This window comes from Anarhichas minor, unplaced genomic scaffold, assembly GCF_050575085.1.
Source record: "Anarhichas minor isolate MPS153535 unplaced genomic scaffold, ASM5057508v1 ptg000028l, whole genome shotgun sequence".
NCBI classification, from domain to species: Eukaryota; Metazoa; Chordata; class Actinopteri; order Perciformes; family Anarhichadidae; genus Anarhichas; species Anarhichas minor.
In genome coordinates this window covers 6,673,795-6,695,232 of record NW_027466474.1, presented here as the reverse complement: position 1 = coordinate 6,695,232, position 21,438 = coordinate 6,673,795, and the positions used below count along the sequence as shown (strand labels likewise).

At 40.9% G+C, this 21,438-nt stretch overlaps 1 protein-coding gene and 1 long non-coding RNA gene across 3 annotated transcripts; one reads left to right on the top strand and one right to left on the bottom strand.

The window, feature by feature from the left end:
* The first annotated feature begins 786 nt into the window (after positions 1–786).
* f8 (coagulation factor VIII, procoagulant component) lies at positions 787–14,784 on the top strand. 2 transcript variants are annotated; one of them, XM_076102988.1, is made up of 27 exons: positions 788–990; positions 1,245–1,342; positions 1,695–1,817; positions 2,892–3,104; positions 3,676–3,858; positions 4,003–4,106; positions 4,383–4,503; positions 4,620–4,896; positions 4,993–5,158; positions 5,328–5,415; positions 5,632–5,849; positions 5,995–6,139; positions 6,365–6,574; positions 7,174–8,036; positions 8,163–8,308; positions 9,010–9,175; positions 9,268–9,507; positions 9,729–9,957; positions 10,039–10,221; positions 10,516–10,632; positions 11,117–11,188; positions 11,397–11,482; positions 11,634–11,783; positions 11,992–12,136; positions 12,238–12,386; positions 13,746–13,928; positions 14,215–14,784. In XM_076102988.1, the coding sequence occupies exons 1-27, from the start codon at positions 827–829 to the stop codon at positions 14,368–14,370; spliced, it is 4,995 nt and encodes a 1,664-aa protein (XP_075959103.1). In that variant the 5' UTR covers positions 788–826; the 3' UTR covers positions 14,371–14,784. The 2 variants fall into 2 exon arrangements, with proteins under 2 accessions (XP_075959104.1, XP_075959103.1); XM_076102989.1 differs by lacking the exons at positions 13,746–13,928; positions 14,215–14,784 and adding an exon at positions 12,833–13,649 and having other exon boundaries at positions 787–990.
* LOC142962481 (uncharacterized) lies at positions 1,028–2,460 on the bottom strand. Its single transcript, XR_012957323.1, has 2 exons — positions 1,628–2,460; positions 1,028–1,489 (listed from the first exon to the last, which is right to left on the bottom strand). It is a non-coding gene; the product is annotated as an uncharacterized LOC142962481 (long non-coding RNA).
* Positions 14,785–21,438: the final 6,654 nt, after the last annotated feature.

Sequence of the window (21,438 nt, the reverse complement as noted above, 5' to 3'; positions counted from 1 at the left end):
TTTTTTGTTTTGAGACTAACTTTTTCTCTTGCAAGTATTGCCGTCAGTTAGTTGGATCCTAAATGAAATAAATGGGACTACATTCTGTTATTTGTTCAATGTGGGTTATTTTGTATTACACCATCAGCTAAAAGCTCTGTCATATTCATTAATTCATTGTCACAGTTTGGACCAAATCTTTTAAAAAAAGTTTGACTATTGAATTAACTCTATTTGTACAGCCTAATATCACACATTTACCACCGAGAGCTTTACAATCTGTACAGCACACGACATCCTCTGTCCTTGGACCCCCCAAAAAATACACTTTACCGCGGAAAAAAAGAAAGCTCACAAAGTTATAAATGTCTGCAATCCATCAGTTAGAATAATAGTCCGTTGTTTCTCACTTTCAAATAAGCGATGCAGTTATAGGTAAATAATACGTTTTTAAATGGATTTTGATCCAGCCAGTGTCACGCTGGAGCACCTGACAAAGGAACTTTTCACTACTTGGCAAACCAATATGTGTCATTAATATTTTATATTATGCTTCTTGATGAGGCATCATTGTAGGTGTTTGTGCTTTTTATTTCATGAGTTTACTGTTTTTTTTACGAGTTAATTGTGCGCGGTGTGTCCAAGACAGATTTCTCCCACTGGACAATACAACTTATTAACCTGATTTTATCATAGCAGAGCGTGCGCATTTCACCCACCACACACGCCCCCACGTGCAATTCCAGCAACCCTGTTACTCCTCTCCCCAACCCCCACCCCTCTCTTCCTTTAAATGTTTCAGCCCACAGGGGAAGCGGCACAGCCGGTGCAGTGTTTGACCCTGGACATGGAGCTGAGCGCGATGAGAGCCGCAACACTTCTGCTCCTGCTCTGCTCCTCCGCCGGAGGAGCGCAACAGTCCGCTGCTGGAAAAGCGTATTACATAGCAGCTGTAGAAATCGGTTGGGACTACGTGTACTTGGACGCTGTTGACCCAGCGCCCGACCAAAGGTGAATATTTCTTTGTTTAATTCAAACTACCCACAGACAGTTTCCAAACGCTGGTTTAGTAGAATAGAAAAATATAGAAAATTAAGTCTCGTACAATTAGGCTTCCATGCTTCCAATACAAGCTCATGTTTTAGAAAGTAACACAATTACAATTGATAAAGGTGGGAACAATTGATTTAGAGGGCTGTTCATAAGTGTTCATTTTCTTATTATTTGATTTGTTTGGTTCCATTGATTTTTTTTTTTTTTTTAAGGAGATCCAGAGATATTCCTCAAAAATACGTCAAGGCAGTTTACAGAGAGTATACAGATTCTACATACACTGTCCCCAAACCAAGGCCAGCATGGACAGGTAGGTCTCTTTTGATGTTCTCCATTTTCTCAATCAATCAAATATGTCATTAGCTTTGTGTTATTTAATCATAATTTTCATTAATGGTTTAATAGTCTACTGCTATATTAATTTAATAAATAAAACAAACTAAATAATGTCCAGAACCTGAAACAGAAAGTAAAAAGTCAAATTTAGTAGTTTTACAGTCAATAATGTGATTTGAATACTGATGTTGTGGACAAATATAGCGTTTGCCTGACTTTTCAACACAAAGAACGAACAGTTCTGTTTCGGAGCGTGTACCTTTTGTCTTGAAGTAGGAGGTCATATCTATGACTTCTTTAAGAATGTTGTGTCCTTGTTATTGCAGGTATTCAAGGCCCAGTGATTGTTGCTCAGGCTGGTGAGACGGTGGTGATCCACTTTAAAAACCTGGCCTCTCAGTCCTACAGTATCAGCCCTGTGGGGATCACCTACTGGAAACAGTCTGAAGGTAGGAAACCCAATGGAGGGAGCTGCTTTTTTATTAGTCAGCAGCATACTTCATTTTTTGACTCAGCATTTTGACTCATAATTACTTTTTAATGTGAAGTCCATTTTACAGTTTAGATGAGTCAATGGCAAAACACTTACTCCTACTACTTAATCCTACTTTTACGGCTTTCAGGAAAAATGTATCTTCTTACTCACATGCTTTTTTTATTTTTATTTTTTTTACTAAAGTCTGAAATAATTTTAGGCCCAAGAAGGAGAAAGATCCACAGAAAAGGCGATGATGTAAATGTCAAATTGCTACTAACCAGAATGATATCAGAGGCAAACAGTGTGACTTCATTAAGAGATTAAAAAACAAAGTTGACTCCTCATTCTTGGGAAATTACAGCGAGCAACGGTTATCATTATCTTGTCTGTGCAAATTTCTTGCTGCATGTTTGAGCCAAACGGCCAGTCTTACAGACTGATGACTAATGTTAGGTGCCTTTGAATTACAATACCCAACTTCAAAGGAAATAATTAATGATCCCTGATCAGAGCAGCTTTTGAAGGTTAATACCCTTCACAGAAGCCATTGGCAAATGTCCTAATGCTGCTGTAGATCCAAAGCAGCCAGTTCTTGTAAACAGCTCAGGCCTTCCTGTCACAGGGTAGATTATCATAATGGAGTTCATCATAATCTGAAAGGCTGCACCTGTCACATATAGGAATGAGGCGTCGGATCTAATCGCAGCAGCATGTGATATCGAGATTGAAGAAAAGTGTGTGTGTGTGTGTGTGTGTACTGCAAATGATCTTGAGTCAGTGAATCCTCTTGATATGTTTTTACAGCAGTGTACATTGTTACTTTCACTTTTATTCCTGACTGTATGTTTTTTTTATCGGTAAAGTTCCCAAAACATAATTTTCCTAACGTTATGTTTCGTTATTTATTTGTTGTGTTCCTGCAATGTCATTATAGGATTTTCTTTTTACCGGATTACTTGCATTCTTGTGCCACCCATTCTCCTGCTTCGACCCTCCTCTACTGCTGAATAAAATCAGAGGAGTCATGCTGCGTCTTTGTTTCCAGGAGCCGGCTATGATGACTACACAGCAGGCCATGAGAAGGAGGATGATGCCGTCTCTCCTGGAGGCTACTATAAGTACGTGTGGGAGATCAGCCCTAATGACGGTCCCACTACCAGTGATCCAGAGTGCCTCACCTACTCCTACTCATCCCAGGTGGACACAGTCCGAGATGTGAACTCAGGACTCATCGGTGCCTTGCTCATCTGCAAAACAAGTCAGTGTGTGTGGTCGGGCAAAGGGTACAGACACAGCATCTAATCACACCTATAAACATGCATTACCTCTCGTCATGTCTTGTGTCTTTATGTAAATTATTGTTCTTTAAAGCTCTTACATTAGTGTCAGAAACCAAAGTATTTGACAATTTAAAAAAAAATCAATAGTATACATTCTGTAGTTACTGAGATATTTCATTTAAAACTACAAATGTGAGCCTCATGTTGTATCAGTCATTGAAGTTCACCCAGTAGGCACCTGAATATCTGTACAAAATTCTACGGCAATCCCTCCAATACCTGTTGGGGTGTTTCAGTCTCGAACAAAGTGGTGGACCAATCGACCAACAGATCAACATCATCATTCCTGCACTGGATAGAGACGCTCGCAATGAGCACGGGTTTATCTGAATGTTCAGAAAAGTGAATAAAAATGTATAGGAAAAGGAATATTGGTGGAATATAAGATGAAAACGCTCCTGTATTTTAAATTGCTCCATAGCATTGCAAGCATAGTATCACATCTTGAATCACATGTATTTTGTGTATGTGTGTGTTTTTTTTTCCCAGGTGCCCTCACAGATGATGGCCAGAGGAGAAACCTGGCGTTTGTCCTGCTGTTTGCAGTATTTGATGAGACCAAGAGCTGGTATGGAGAGATAGGAGAGAGGAAGAGCAGAGAGAAGTTCAAGAGAAGCATCGGCAGAAAGGAATACCACACCATCAACGGATATATCAACTCTACGTTACCCGGTAATGAACCAGACCGGCTGTAGACGGGGAGTCTGTTCCATGAAGTCGTATTGTAGTGTTAAGTGTTGCTAACACTGTGCTCAGTGTATCCGTGGCTGTGCTGTATGTGGCTAATTTTATCTCTCTCTGTCTGTTTGTGTGTAGGTTTGTCAATGTGTCAGAGCCGTAAAGATGTGTTCTGGCATCTGATTGGGATAGGCACAACTCCAGAAATCCACTCTATTCAGTTTCAGGATCACACTTTGCAGGTAATTCAAGTCTTTACATAAAGCACTCACACATTTTAAAGAGTAAAGGAGATATTTCCTAAACTCCTAAATCAAAAAAGAAATTATGATCAATCAAACCAGCAAGAGTGTGCTAGATTTTGAAAGTATCAGTGCTGCCAACTCTTTTCCAGTTTAAGGAGCAGCGGCGCTCCAAAAGTCTCTAAATCTAGCTAGAAAGTTGTCATGTTGGCAATTTGACAGTGCGTCCTTTCAGGCCTCCCTCTAACATTGACACTTGTATTGTTATTGTTTTAGGTGTTGACCCATCGCAAAGTCACTGTTGAGATGACCCCGATGACATTCATCACTGCAGAAATGAGACCTGTTGCTTTAGGCCGCTTCCTTATGAGCTGTCAGATACATGCTCACCGCCACGGTAAGAAAGACCAGATAAGTCTCCTGGACTTAGGACAATCTGTCACTCGAATCAAATGTACTTCACTTCCTCTATTTAAATGATAACTCTTGTGGTTATTGTGTGCTACTGCTCAGATGGCATGAACGCCTTCTTCACGGTGGAGAAATGCCCTGAACCTGTGATTCTGCCGGGACCCGACCTGCGTAACGTCAAACACGAGGATAACGCGGACAGCGGCGATGACTACAGTGTCTATGGCGAGGATATGTTCAACACCATAAGCTTTCAGCCTAGGAAGCAACAACTGCAAGCAAGAGCCAGCGGAGGACAGCCATCTAGGGCCTGGGAGCATTACATCGCTATTGAAGAGGTCACCTGGGACTACACCCTTCGCTTCAAACTCGCAGATAGGTAGGAAAGATGGAGGAGGAGATGGAAGAAGAATAACAGAGATTGAAAGTTGATTTGAATTCGTTGTCTTTTCTCTATCGTCTTTGACTCATCCAGTGAGTTGCAGTCAGGATATTTGGTTGCACCTCCCCATCACCTGGACTACAAGTATACAAAGGCTGTGTATGTGGAATACACAGATGGATCTTTCACTCGGAGGAAGAACCCTGCCCCGACACTGCTGGGTCCACTTCTGAAAGGAAAAATCAACGATCAAATCTTTGTGAGTGACGACAAAAAATATTCAATTTGGTCTTTTGTACATGATCAAATATAAGCTACAAAAAGAAAAAAATCATCAGTTGTCAATCATAGAAAAACAAAAGCATTGATGTAGCGCTCTTTTTTTTGGCTTTCTAATGATCTTCCATTGGTTTGAACTGTGTCTCCAGATCACGCTCAGAAACCTGGCCAGTCGCCCTTTTAACATCTACCCCAATGGCCTTACCAAGATCCTTCCACGGCATAGATCCGCCAACTGTAAGCTTAAGCAAAGACATAAACCAACAGACTAAACTCATCAATCGTTTATATCACAATCAGCAATGCGAGCTTGCAAATATACTAAAAATGTGTAATTTTGGCAACACAAACGGCATGTATAAAGTTTTCAGTGTAATATGTTTTCCTACTTGTCTTTAGTGGTCTTATTCTCGTTTTATTTTCTGTTTCATCTATCTCATCACATTAAAACAGCTGCAGAGAAAGACTTGCGCTCCATGGGAGTGCTGCCCAACGCGACGTTTAGCTACGATTGGAGGCTAACATTAGATGATGGACCCTTGGAGGGAGACCCCCAGTGTCTGACCCAGCTGTATCAGAGCACCGTCTCCCGAGAGAGGGACTTGGCCTCCGGGCTGGTGGGCACCCTGCTCATCTGCAAACACAACACCATGGACACCAGAGGACGTCTGGTGAGAAGAACGTCTCTATAACAATAGTAAACATAGCGCAATGTTGAATGGATTATTTGAAAAAGTCCCGCTGTGTTCTCTCTCACCTGCACTAATGTAATATAACACCCTCTGTCTCTTTCACTGAATCTACTGCTGCATGCAGTTGGGCCCAGACAAAGAGTGGAGCCTGATATTTGCTGTGTTTGATGAGAACAGAAGTTGGTACTTCGACGAAAACATGCAGAAGTCCAGCCAAACCTCCTGGAACATCACAGACCCTAAATTCTACAGCTCTAATGTCATTTACAGTAAGATAATTCACAGTGTCATTTGATACATTATTTTGAAAATATTTGATGATAGCTGCTTTAAAGGGATTCTTTCTATTCATTCTCTATGTCCACACAAACAGGCATTACTCTATTTGGTTTTATTCTTATTTGTATGATTGTTGTTATTCGTATGATCAGCCCATTATACATTGATTCATCACACCATCAATTTAATAACTCTTAATTTCCTTTTAACTCCAGGTATAAACGGCGACATGTTCGGCGGGCGACAGTTTGTGGTGTCTCAAACAGACGTTGCCTTCTGGCATGTGGCCTATGTGGGCACCCAGAGTGACTTCCTCTCTGTTTACTTCACTGGAAACCTCTTTGAGTACCAAGGCCTTTACCAGTCCGTCCTCACCCTCTTCCCCATGACTGCCATAACCGTTCCAATGGAAACCGTGCTGATGGGTGAGACTGACGTCTTATTTGTTTGATAATGTTGGTGGGTGTAACCACATTTTAAATAACTCATTAATTGAATACTTGGAATCGATGGTGGTGAAGGTCACCGTAATATAAGTACCTTTTAGCTGGAAGTTTTGGCTAGTTGTGCTTTGGAAGGTAAGCTTGGCTGACTCTACTGTATGGCTTGACTGCAGTTGCTAACAGGTGCTAGCTTCACATTTTAGTGCAGAGCTTCGTCAAGAGAGCTTTTGCAAGCTCGGTAGCTTTCAAATTTCCATTTGTCTTATTTTTCTACAACAAACTTACAAAAACAAAGAGCATAATCAGAATAATTTCCAAGACACTATAACCAAATATATATTGTACAGTCCGATGAAGTAGCCAGGGTTCAGTAGCTGAAACATAAAAATGCTGCTTTCCTGAAGCACTGACATGCCTCGATGCTGAGAAATTTGACAGCTGCAGATCTTGACTTATTGATGCACATCAACGCATCAGGATACTGCTGATATGTGGGCTTGTACAGAACATATATATTGTTTTGATGCGTCATGCTTCTCGGATTGTGTGTCGCTCTTGAGTCATAAATTGTCTTCTCCCAGGTGAGTGGGAGATCAGTGCCTATGATGGCAGCCTCAAGAGCAAGGGGATGAGCATCCGCTACAGCGTACGTCATAGCGACGATGGAGACCGAGTTGATCATGACGAGATTGAAGGCGATTACTTTGACTATGTCGATCAGCCAGATCTACAGCCGAGGGGCAGAAGATCTAAAAATCGCACAGTGTTGGTTCCAGTGTGTGAGAAACCCCTCGCGAATAACAATACTCAATCAGGAAACTCTTCCAGTCAAAATGTCATTTGTAATAAAACTGAGGGGACTGGGGGTGAACAACATTCAGCATCTCAGCTGAAGGAAGTGACTGCAACATCACCAGAAGAAGAGGGAGGAATCCCACAGGATATCTTGGAGGAAATAGAGAGAGATGGGGAGCGGACAGTTTCTCCGAATGGCACTGAACCTGGAGTAGAGGGAGGTGGCAGGCACAGGAGACAAGCAGACGGCAACTGGACAGATGGAGATATCGGTTCTGGAGCCTCAGAAGAAGGACCTGAGCTAGAGATTGGAGAAGAAGCGGCTAAAGATAGGACTGAGGCTGGTGCCGAGGTAAAAGCTGAGGAAAGGAAAGAAGCGTCAAGTGTGAATAATGGGACGAATGGAAAGCTCGAAGAGATCAACGAGATCTTACTTGACAGCAATCCACAGCTGAACGAGAAGGACTCAACTGTAGGGCTAAGCAATTCAGAAGAGATGGATCAAAACATAGTCCCACAAAACCACATCCGGTCTGAACCTGAACGACTTACAGTAGATCTGCCTGATCTGGAATACAACTACACTGTTAATAACAACGTCACAACAGGAATTGATCTGTCCCTCGAGTATGATGACTACGAACAAGAGGTACTATTTTCCGTGTGTATGTCTTTTGTACATTCATTAAGTATATATATATATCCATATATTGGCTACTGTCACAAATCGAAACACACCGCCCTCAACCGCAGCAAATGCTAAATTTGATCATAGGTGAACGGCACATCAGATATACTTGCTTTGGATTACATGGACCTGCGCTCCGGAGACACCAGCCATCGCAAAGTCTACTACATTGCTGCTGAGGAGATCAGCTGGGACTACGGCATCAGAAAACCACACCAGTTAATCAAACCCAGGTAGGAATGATATTTCATCCAGGTATCCGTGCAGGACCTTAACATTGTTTTGTGGAAAATAAAAAAATGTGCCTACCTGCACCGCTAAAGCTCGCTAACATGCTTAACATGTTATTTTCTGTATCTTTAATCTGTACATAAACAAAAATGTGAAATTGCACAATTTGTGGTTTTATGCTTATTGAATGGTCTCCCGGCTCAAGCTCCACAACAAATGCACGGTCATGAGTTTTATCAATCTATTTCGTTGTTGTTTTTTTCTCTCCTTCTGTCCTTAATAAACTAAAATGCTAAATGTTAGGATGTCTCATTTTTAATATACTAATGTTGACATGTTAGCATGATAAAACGCTAAACATCAACATGATCACATGCAATGGTTATTCAGTTAGCATGCTAACTTTAAGCATGTTACCATGCTAATGTTGGTTCGTTAGCATGCTAATATCCTGTTGATTTAGGAATCAACATTTTTTTATCCAACATTTTTCTTTTGTGGTGTTAGGAGCCTTACTTCATTTAATTTGTGTTTGTTGGAACTAGGTGATGCTTTGGATAATTTCTTTGTTATGTTATTATTTGACATGGATCAAATAAAAAGAAGACACATTTTTCACAATTGCAAAAGATTTATTTTTATTTTGTATTCATTCTAATCCCAATGTGTAAAGCAGCAGTATTGATTCAACTCCTCTTTTTAGAGAGATGCGTCGAGGGATGAGGAAGTTCCTGCCAGAGTATAAGAAGGTGGTGTTTCGGGCCTACAGCGATAAAGACTTCCTACTTCCTGTAAGCAGAGGAGAGCCCCACCAACACCTGGGAATCATGGGACCTTTCATCAGAGCTGAGATTAATGGTGTCCTCACTGTGAGTGATATTGTCCCTGAGCAAAATAAAAGAATATTGAATGATTTAGTAAATAATACTAACTTTTTATTGGTGAATGTGTCTTATTCAAGGTGGTCTTCAAGAACAAGGCATCCAGGCCTTACTCCTTTCACCTTCAGGGGGTCTATGACCGCAGCCAGGGGGCCGGCATCGACCAAACCCATGCCTCCTCTGCTCCACCCGGGGTCCCAGGAGAGCCTGTGGCCGCTGGGGAGGCACGGCAATATACCTGGAGAGTAACCAGCAAACAAGGACCAACCAACACTCAATTTGCCTGCAAGACTGGGGCTTACTACTCCACTGTGGATAAGGTCTGGATAGGTCTTTGCCTTAAGCCTGTTCCTACTTTATCTTCCATAGATATACAGTGTTTACTGTATGTCTGTATTCATTTGTATAAATTCTTATCCAAAATGTATTTCCTTGCACGGAAATCAAATGGCAATCACAAATTAAATAGTTATTAATGCTAATAGTCTTGAGCTATAGTTACATGACAAGAAGAAAATTATATTTCTTTTCTATGTTCCAGGAGAAGGACCTTCATTCAGGTCTGATTGGTCCACTGGTGATCTGTAAATCCGGTATTCTCCAGACGCGTCAGAACACGCAGCCAGACGTCCAGGAGTTCGCCCTCCTCTTCCACACCTTTGATGAAACTAAAAGCTGGTACATGGAGGAGAACCTGCGGCGGCACTGTGCTCCGCCCTGTCAGGCCAACACTGAGGACCCCTGGTACCACACCAGCAATAAGTTTGCAGGTGGAGAATGTTGTAATGAGCGAACTCTAATCTCAAACTCAAAAATGTAATCTCAGAAATAATGCCTGCGTTCTTCCATAGCAATAAACGGTTATGTGGCAGAGACACTTCCTGGTCTGTTGGTCGCCCAGCACCAGCTCGTCAGGTGGCACCTTCTGAATGTTGGAAGTGATGGAGAGTACCACGCTGTGCAGTTCCATGGTTTACCTTTCACTGTTCACACCGGAAAGGAACACCGTATGGGGGTCTACAACCTCTTCCCTGGTAAACACAGACACACGCATAAAGAGACGCATTACACTTCGATCATGCAAACTCTCTGTTCATGTGTTGCATAAAAACATGCAACACATGAACAGATGTTTACCCCTGCATTTGCAGATTTGAGTTATTATGATTCCTGTCTGTTTTTTTATGGACTGAAAAAAATGTAATCATAGAAAATGATCTCGCTTCCATCTTTTTATTGTCTCTGTTTTAAGTAATTATCTTACTTGCACTCTGAACGCCTTATTCTTGACTATTATTTCATGTGTTGCATTGCTCTATGTCACTCAGGGGTGTTTGGCACGGTGGAGATGAGACCCCCCACAGTCGGCACGTGGCTGGTGGAGTGCACTATCGGAGACTACCAGCTGGCCGGCATGAGGGCTAAACTACTGGTCTATAATCCACGTAGGTACACCTAGTGGCTCATATCTGTGAAACATATCTGTATAATATTAATATTTAGAATGTAATTTTATAGCTAAACAGAGCAGTAATGGTGGATTTACTGTAGGTGTTTTTTTTTGCCATACTAGCATCAACGTCGGGATAAATGTGTCGCTCCAATTTTCCACCTTTCCAACAGTCCGGTTCATTTGGACTTGTGACAACAATGTTGTCAGTGCAATTTTCATCACATTGTGTGAATGTCAACGGCATTCCCCACATCTTCCACACTTTAAAGTATTTTGTGTAATTTGTGGGGCTTTTTATTAATTCATGCACTTCCCATATTGCAAAATTGAATATCTGAAGTAAACCTGTAGATTCCCACTTTTCATCATTTCCAGAAATGTGAAAACAGATATGTAGTTCTGTACTGTCCAGATGTGTTCAGTGCACAGAAAAGGATTTGTGGAAGGCAATATTGAGTTGGAATTTTCACATGCAGGATGTGCCTTGCCTCTGGGGATGAAATCAGGAAGGATCGAGGATTCCCAGATCACAGCATCAGATCACATAGGTAAGACAGTGTTTTTTATTTAAAAGGCTAAGACCCACAATATTTGTCAATATTTGTAGAGAGAGGAAGTGCATACCACAAATACCCAGTGTGCTGAGAATGAAAACTCCCCAGTCTTGTGGCCACCAAGTAGCTTTATTAAATCTGAAAGCCAGGAAATTACCCACGCTGAGTTGGATTATAACCGTGTTTACACACGTGATTCCAGATAACTGGGAGCCGAGGCTGGCGAGGCTGGAGCAGTCGGGTTTCATCAATGCCTGGATGGGCAGAAACAAAATGTCATGGATACAAGTAAGATATACAGCCGTTCTCCTGTTAACCATTGCACAACAATGCTATATTGTGTAGTGTGCGAATGCGAGATCTGAATTGAGTACTCTTTTTATAATATCCTCGTGTAAAACAGAAACACAGTGAAACATGCTGTAATGTGTGTTATTAGGTTGACCTTCAGAGGCCCACCCTGTTGCACGGTGTGCAGACGCAGGGAGTCAGTTACAAGCTGAGGGACAACTACATAGCAATCTTCCGCATCTCCTACAGCCTGGACCAAGAGACGTGGACCACCTACAAAGGAAACCGGCAGAACAAAGTTTGTCTTCTGCTGTTACTAGTATTACATGTACCAAGAGGCACTAGTGGTCTCTAATTGCAGCTGCATAAACATGACATCATGCGGTTTCATTGTAAATTAATACAGTAAAGGCAACACATTGTTCAATGTAATGGGTTGCCTATCTCAAGCACGTTTCAATGATCCTTGAAGTTTAAACTGAATTGTTTGCATGGCTCTGGTTTAGGCATTTTATGGCAACATGGACAGCTCCAAGGTGAAAGACAACCCCTTCTCTCCACCATTTGTGGCTCGCTACGTCAGGATTCATCCGGTAAACTTTGTGAAAACGCCTGCTCTCCGCCTGGAGCTGCTGGGCTGCGATCTCAACAGTGAGTTACACCGGCAGCAGCAGAATTTATCGCAGAGTTCATTTGATCTGTATGAAAGTGCAGAGAACGACTCTTATATGTGTGTTTGTGCGTGTGAGCAGGCTGCTCTCTCCCTCTCGGGCTCCAGAAGAGGCTGATTCCTGACGCCAGCTTTAGTGCTTCCTCATTTTATTCATCTCTGCTGCGTAGCTGGAGACCCGACCTCGCTCGCCTCCACCAGGAAGGCAGCGCCAACGCCTGGAGGCCAAAGGTGAACACGAATAACACAAATGCTGTCTATTTGTCTAATGTAATTTATACCACAAGTTAAAGAGTAACTGACAGGAATAATTTGACATTCATGTAAATACGCTTGATCACTTTCCTTCCAAGAGTTGGATGAAAAGATTGACACCATTTCTGCTGAATATGAAGCTACAACCAGAGGAGACGCTTAGCTTAGCTTAGCATGAACACTGACAGCAGAGGGGAACAGCTAGCTTAGCTCACAAGTCTGCATTGATGATAGGTCAAAAGTGTGCTCCGTTGCAACCACGCTTAGCAATGATGTCATTGATATTAGTCGTTAGCTCTCTCACATTGTGATGGGAACCAGAGATTATAAGACTTACCACCCTTTCGCTCTCCTCTTTCTTTCTTATTATTGTTTTGTTCTCTAGTTCCTCCTCCTCAGCTTAACATTTCCACTCTTTGCAGCACTGAACCGTAGAGGTGTGAATCATCGCTCCGTCAAACTGTTGAGCTGTTATTAAAGGTCACGCGCCAATCAGTAGCACTTGTGATCCATGGCTGGAGGTCAACCACTGTGTGCCAACTATTCTCTAGAATAGCAACCTGAAAGGGCTGTAATGGCCTAAACAGATGGGCAACAGTAGCTTCATTTTTCAATGTTCTCAACATCAGGCTAAACAGGAAAACGTGTTCCAGGAAACAGAATGAAATGGGATGGCCTAGATTTACTTTTCCTTGTGTAAAAATGTGAGAGCTGTGATTTAAGATAGGGTTCAACTTTGTGTCATTTTTGTTTGTTGGGGCTTTTCTTTGCATGTCAGTTGAAACCAGAAGTGATCATAAATGTTGGTTAAATGAATTAAAATGGGAACAAAATCCCCTCATTAACTGTTGGTTGATGTTTGGTTTTGCAGTGTGCGGCCACATCATGTCAGTGGAAAAAGATGCACTGCCAGAAACACTTTCCTAGGTTATAAGTTTCCTAATCGTATTGTGGGAGAGGAAGTGGTGTGGTGTTCCCTTTGGTCATCCCTACATCTGTTTTTTGTTTTCATTTGCTCGGCCTACTTCTACCTCGTTCAGAAACTGGTATCTATTTATTTGTGTTTCATGAGATGTCCTTTATTTTATTTTATGCATTACACTTCTGGCTTTCGTATTTCTGCTCATATCATTTCATAATCACATGATCTTCGTGTAGTTCTCATTTGGAGACGGTGAATATACTTTGTGAAAATCAAATCAGTGAACAGAACAAAATGAATAAATACAGACCCTGGTATACCTGTTTGCAGATCTGTTTTTTGCTGTTTCTCTTTGACACTTGTATTTTCCTTTGTAAGATCTAGAAATGTTTCCTCTGCTCTTTTCTGCCCAGAACAACAACCCTCACGAGTGGCTGCAGGTTGACTTGGGGAAAGTAAAACGCATCACAGGGGTCACAACCCAAGGAGCACGATCAGTGTTTACCAAAATGATGGTGACCGAGTTCTCAGTCACCGTCAGTCATGATGGTCACTCCTGGAGCAGTGTGTTGGAGGAGAGCTCCCAAAGAGAAAAGGTACACATCCCAGTTTACCAATAAAAGAAGGCCAGTGATGCTGCTAAAAATGATCCAGGTCCCTGTTACTCATTTCACGTATTCCTTCACTGGATCATCGATTCAGAAGGCCTAATCTGTCGCACAGTTTCCTTACTGCTACACAGGTGGATGAGTCACTCTGTGTTATGGAGCTGACAACCACCAAGGAATCCTATTAAAGTGTGTTAGTGACACACAGTCTTCTGTGTTAAATTAGTTCATCGATTCATTTCCTGTTTCTCTATTTTTGTTTTTCTTTCCTCAGATCTTCACAGGAAACAACGAGTCAGACAATGAAGCTCTCACCGTTTTTGATCCTCCTCTGTTCGGCCGCTACCTCCGCGTCCACCCGCGGGGTTGGATCAATGACATCGCCCTGCGTCTGGAGGTCCTGGGCTGTGACACACAGCAGGGGCCCTGACAACTCACCAACGCCACGCAGCAACATTTTAGTAGCGTAATGTATCCTGGTTTCATTTTGAAATTCTTTTTAAGAGCACTTAAGTTATATATGACATGAAGCTGTTTGTTCTTTTCGACATTTTTTATTTAGCAAAGAATCTTGTTTGATGTCATTTTAAAAAGGATCTCTAATGTTGGTAGAAATCTATTTTAAGATGTGAATTTAAACAGAGCCACAGTTTTTAAAACGGCTAAGCAACACAGTAGGCTATTTGCTTTGCTTTCACTTCAGAGCAAACCTTTTGAATGTAAGCGTGTGTAAATATTTCAGATGGATGTATAAAGTTTGAATGTTTGATGTATATTGTTGGAAAAGTTAGTATTAATGTATTTTTCTGCTTTATTAGAGTTTATATAAACGATGAATCTCAAAGGGTTTCACTGGCATTTATTTATCGCCTCGTTGTGACGTCGTCTTGTGCTCACAAACACAGAAACGGGACAGACACACACACACACACACACACACTTCTGTTCCAGCAAAATTCAATTGTTTGCTTTCAAAACTCTTAACCAAGTTCAGGTGTGTGTTTGAACATTTGAACATCTTCAAACAAGGTCACTTCTAAGCAATAAGAAACACCTCTCGGTGCACTGCTTCCTGTCCTGGTCTTCATGTCCGTGTCAGGAGAGGATGTAGCCCTTTCTTCCCTCCTTCCCTTCCCTTTTTCCAGCACATTATCTCTGTTCGTTCTTTGTCCCATCTGTCTTTAACTTGTCCAAAATGTCCATGAACTGTTATTCTGGCTTATCCACCTCCACCAGGCCCTCCCTGCAGAAACAATGAACAGTTCTGCTCCAACATTGTCCCGTTACTAGTTCCCTAAGCAGAGGGAAAAGTGGAAAAGCACATTCACAGCCGAGGATGAAATGAACAACGCGGTGTGTGTGCATGTTTTAAAGTTGTGCATTTTTGGCCAGACTGTGTGAAACATAAAAACAAGAGCAGCCTTTATCACCTCATTATCAGCGCAGGAAGTGTGCAGGCAGTGGGTGTGTTTTGTTTTGAGGACAGGACATACGTTGGCAGAGACATGGCAGCAGCACATTCGTGCCTGGCTGTCACACTTTGTCTTTCTGAAAACAATAACACACCGACTGTAATCTCAGCAACAGGCTGAGCACCTGTAAACAGGTCCAACTGACTAATGGTTAATACACGTGATCTGAACAGAATGAAACATAAGTGAGCAGAGGCCATGGCCTGCTGCCCAGGTGTGATTACCCATCAGCAGCAGCGATTCATTAATATTGTTTCGATAAGTCATTTATTAGCACTTCTGAATTGAATGTCCAAAGTGCTTGTTTTGTCCAAAACCCAAATATAACAATGAAATAAAACAAAGAAAAGTGATGCATTTGAGTATGTACAAGTATGACCCAGTGAGATAATGAAAGCTGTTGGTGATTAGCTTTTTGTCAATCACCAAAATCGAACAAATCATTTCAGCACTAACTCATGCAGGTGTGACAACTCCTCGTGTTTGTAGGAAACTGCATCTAAGACTTGAGTGTTGGCTGTCGAACACCAACCTTTGTAAGGCCAAATTCTGTTACTTTTCTGTCTCAAGTAAGTCTCAGATCTGTTTGTAAGTTAATTTTCAGACTGTACTGAAAGCATTTAAAAATAACGGCTGCCTCGAAGGAAGAGAACTAAGCACTTTCAGTGGAAAATGGGTGGCAGTCATATGTGGTGTAGGTTTTGTGGTTGTTGGGCTGAAACTCGCAATCGACCACAAAGGTCCTGTAACAAATGGTGACCCTCAAATTTGCAACACACCAGAAGCCCAAGCTTCCCTCTACCAATGAAGACAAAGTTGAGAAACGGTTTGTACTGATTTCTAAAATATGTATGGTTTTCATCAACTGTTTTCAAATAAACATCTTTTATTATCCCAGCCATTTACTTAATCCGAACCCCTCCGAACTTTGGATGTCTTTCGACTCTCAGATGCTGAAAACAGTGACCCATAATCAAACTTCATCAGATTTGAAACTTCCAAAACATGGATCTGGAGTTTCAATGTATCTGGACCCCGATGAATGATTGCCACTTTCCTTTCTCACAACCTGCTAATGTGTAACAGCAGTGTAAAATAATCTGTTTCTCTGTTGACAGATAAGTGAGGAAGCGCCATGAGGGGGGCAGGAAAGAAAACAGTGTGACACAACAGAAACATTTACCACAGTTTTATCATTCTCACTTACATCACTTCCTGCTTTGTTCTTCAGGGCCCCAGAGGCCCCAGAGGCCCCTGATAATACACACTAAAGTAGACCTTCTCTTTCCCGTTTTCTTCTTCTTCTTCTTGGTCAAAGTGACAACACCATTAAAAGTAACATGTTTCATAATTGTTCCATAGTGTGTGTGTGTGTGTGTGTGTGTGTGTGTCACTGCATTTCCCACAAGTGTGCCTACATTAGTTAATGTGAAAATCTCCTGAAAGTTTCACAACCATAGAAAACATTCATGCTTGTCATATGCTTACAAGGAAAATATGAATGTTATTAAAGATCCCCATGAAATACTAAAATATTATACTTGTATATTTAGACTTTGTAAATGTGGATGATGCACAGAGATTGAGCTGCTGTTCACAACATATAGATCAGCTAGTTAATTAGAGAAAGCCTGGGAGATGACAAAAAAAGCTCTTTAAGTCCGGATAAACTGTAGATGTGTAGCAGTTACTTCAGTGAACAGTTCATTTAAAATAATTTAAAATGTTATTTTAAAGAATATAGAAGTAGTTTATAATGTGGTATTTTTCTATGTTTTATTTTATTTTCTGTATAGGTGTAACTGGAAGATATATGTTGGATAGGCCAGATGTTTGGAACACTGGCATAAAAAAAACTATTTTGTTTATTGCTATGTAATAATATCCTAAAATTACGATTTTTTTTTTAGTAAATCATGTGTAATGACAATAAAATATTTTGACATCGAATGTATTTCCAGAAATCAGAGAGGGGGGACCCCTACTGGAGAATCTACAGTGTTACATTAGTGATTGCATTGAAACAGTTCAGTTGGTTTCTGCACTGTATGGCGACCTACTGGTCAGTTTGTAGAAATACAAATATTCAGTCTCCACTTTTACAATTCGTACCCATCCAACTCATTTATTTTATCTCCAAAATAAGGAATAAACAGTAAGACAGCTCTGCAGCATCAGTCAGCTTTACGTGTCGGCCCTCTGTCTCCGGCGGTCTGCAGGTGTAGCAGTCACTCATTCTTTGGTACTTGCTGTCATTTCCCTTTTCCCAATAAATTTGAGTGAAATTTCACAATGACTGAGTTGATTGGAGGGTTATTCAGATCATCTGTTTCGAATTGAGAATTGAGTGATTTTGAGCATTCTGAAATCTAATTTGAGTAAATATTAATGAACACCTTACTAATAGGTCACCTGCATCAGGGCAAACCGTATCGAAGAGGCTTCTTACATTGTGAAGGTACTTCTGAGATTTGTTTCTCCAAGTAAATGTTTCTGTATTGTGCAGTTGGGAACTGGTTCTCAGGTTTTTTCCTGATGACCTGAAATTTGTCGAGTCGGTATTGCCACACTGGTAGGTTAAGTTTGAATTAGTGCAACTGGGTGCCCCTGGTCACTCCATCCAGAATGCATTGAGGATCCCCATAGGTCCTTTCTCTCACTCCTGGCTGCTGGCTCTTCCTGCTGCACCACATGTTTTCTTTGGTTTGGTTGCACTTATCTTTATTTTACATAAAAATCCACTTTCACACATCAACTCTCCAACACTACTGCTCAATTGACTTACCATTTCAACCAGTACAACTGTATGCATTTCCCTCCTTATGTTATGGCGTAAGAGCCCAGTCGTGACGTTCAAGATACAATGTTTTAATCTACGTGTCACGCTCTGATATAGTACCTCTGGCTATTGACATACTGTAGGGATCAGGTGGACCCCAGCAACAAAAGCTTATGTAATGGTGAAGCTAATCAGGATCCGAAGGAACTTAAACTAGCTAAATACAACTGAAGCTGAATTTTGTATCAGTAGCCTATGAAAATAATTTATCACCAAGGGCCAGAATTACCTTAGAATAAGCGTAACTGAACCACACAGATGTTTGATAAGTACACTGCAGAAATATCCATCCTAAAAAGTTGAGAATTATAGACTAAAATATATATTATATGGTTTTATAAATAAATAAGTTAAATTATTTTATTTCCAAAGCGAAGTGCTTGATATGTTGTTTTTGGTGCAATAGTCTGCTGCATCCTTATTCTATACAGACACTTGTTTTGAGACGGTTTCTGATCATGTAAATGAATTGTTGAAAAAGAGAATCATGCCAGACCAGTAAAAGATGTGGTTCATGGTTTAAGAAGACTTTAGATTTCATTTGATTTAATAATATGATTCTGTTTTTACATCTGTGCCCCAGTTAAAGATTCTTCTTCACTGTATTAATTCTTATTTATAAAAAAGAGAAACGATAGCCCCAGGCTCAACAAGTGACGTATTCCCTGTCTTGTGACAACATCAAAAACAACAGATCCCTGTATGTACATTCAGAGCTATGCTGCTTGGAACGGATTCAGCAAAGTGATCTTAAAGACGTCGGCGTTGGCTGCGAGATACTGAGGTTAAACGGGGTAATGGGGAGTCAAGGGAGGACTTACTGCCTCAGTGAACTCAGCCACGTTGCTGTGGTGATAAGGAGCATACGATGGAAGACACAGTCAGTGTGTCCCTGAACAGCAGCAGAGTGTCTGGGGTTAATCTCCCAACATAATTGCCTGCAGCGTGGAAGTGGAACAGTTGAGGACTGAAAGCACACCGTCAACAAAAGAGTGACTGGCAATGACAGCATGAGTTGTTTTCATATTACTTCTTTATTGTTGGTTTAATAGAAAAATGTGCCTCCTTTGATACTGATTCAAAGTTACTTAAAAAAACACACACAAAAAAAAATTACCTTAATTTTTCTAGCAGCATGATTTCATGTCAGATCTTGTGGCCTCACTGGCCTTGTTAGAACATTGTGTAAAATGACTAAAACAGAAATATGTATTTATATCAGAAGAAGTGAAGAGAGGCAATTGAGGTTTAGAGAAGGACAAAGTTTAGCAGAGCCCAGCACTGAAATATTACCAATATTTTGTCATGTAAGGCTGTGGAAAGGCCTGGGCCAAGTGTTTCCATGGCACCATACAGAAATATACATCGCCAGAAATAGTTGAGGGTATTTATAGCTGTGAAAACATGATGCCTAGAGTCAAGGCAATGAAACATATGCACACATAACAGGGTTTCTATGACCTATATATAGAGCATCTAAAGACATTATCCAGGTGTGCTCAAAAGCAATGAAAGCTTTCCTTCACAAAGAATAAAACTGACTGGAGGTTGACCGTGGCAGTATATGAGGTGTTGAGCTTTTAGCAAATCATGACTCAGCTTCATGATATATAGACCTTCAGCTGTCCTGTTTCACATATGGGCTGTACAGTTTCAGGCTGAGGGCAAAGCACAGCAGTTAAACAGCAAGCAAGAGATTGAGGTTAGAGGAGCAGAGAAATGGCAGGTTGCAGAGTAGAAGGCTCATTGCAGAAGCGTTTTAGTTTTTTTTTCTGCCAGAGAAAAGTCTACTGAGGTGAGACTGAGAGGCTTGGTTCTGTTTTCTGGCAACTGACTGATAGACAACAGCAGTAAACACAAGCAAATGCTAAATGAAATAAAGCAGAATAACTTTACAAACGGACTAAGTAAGTAAATATGACACATTTTGATTCTTGTTCATTTTACCTGTTTTACACCGATCATGGAAGAATGTAACAACCAAAAGACCAAAGAGAGCCCGAATGTGCCTCTGTAGCTCTGACCTGCATACGACAGGCGAGCACCAGAAGAAAACAAAAAGCAAACGCAGGAGAGAAATGTCAGGTTTTGACTGTCAGGGAAAAGCAGCTGTAAGTCCAACTTAAAAACATGAACTAGTAGTGTTAGTAGTTTATAGTTTAGGTAAGGGGCTCTACTGTAGGGTGAGCTGGTCCTGAAGCTACCGCAGGCTACAGGAGATCAAATTCATCGTTTAGAGTTTACTACAGAAAGTGAAGCGGTCACAGGAGGTTGACTGCGAGTCCATCGACGCTGCATAGACAAAAACACTTTTGAAAGCCAAACACTGGTTCAATAGGCACCGTGCGACCATCCAGATGTACTGGATCATTCTTCATTCATTAAGCTCCTTCACTTTTTTTTTATACAGAAAAAACAACGGTTTCCAGTAGTCGAAGTATATCACTAAAAACACCAACAAATAAAAACAATTGTTAGTAAAATAAAAGAGTTTATGGTTAATTAAAAACCATTACAAGTATACAGTATAAAGTACATATGTTGGTACATACATGTCAGTATTCTCTAACAATCTAATAATATAAAGGAGCACACCGGCGATTCTGACCAGAAACTGTGTGAGTCTGACTCGGGTGAAAGTAAGGAGGCCATTTAGAAAAGATGGAGAATTAACAACGACTATACAAAAAGAAGAAAAAGAATGAGTCAAAAGTCACGTTAAGATCTGGAAAATTCACTTTATAATCTCAAATCTAGCAACTCCCATCAAATGTCTTGCTTTTAGTCCTCGTGTCGTTTAACCCAAAAAAACAAAAAAACAGTGATGTTAGGGTGCTAGCTAACAAAGTGACGACATAATCGACAAACATTTGTATTCAATCTTGTTGCGACGGATATATTTTGTGCATAGAAACACAATCAGCCTTTTCCAGGTTGTTAACCAAAAGGCTGAGGTCCTTAAATATGGCCACCAGAGGGGAAGTCCTCTGTTGTAGTTTCCAAATATATATTCCTTGATATATATTTGTATTGTACATTGTACATAGTACTTAAATATTAATGTTTATGCGTAGTTTCTCTGTTCTACTTTGTTGTCTTTAACGTCCTTGTTTTTATATTTCTGTTGTTTATTGTATATTCTATGTATGTACTGTATGTACGATGAGAGCAATGTGTAACGGGAGTC

Bases quoted from the DNA above. Each gene is read 5' to 3' on its own strand.
- f8 (XM_076102988.1), top strand. From the start codon at position 827: ATGGAGCTGAGCGCGATGAGAGCCGCAACACTTCTGCTCCTGCTCTGC. The intron at 9,176-9,267 runs GTGAGTGATATT...GTCTTATTCAAG, and splicing joins AGATTAATGGTGTCCTCACT to GTGGTCTTCAAGAACAAGGC. The intron at 10,222-10,515 runs GTAAACACAGAC...TATGTCACTCAG, and splicing joins GGTCTACAACCTCTTCCCTG to GGGTGTTTGGCACGGTGGAG.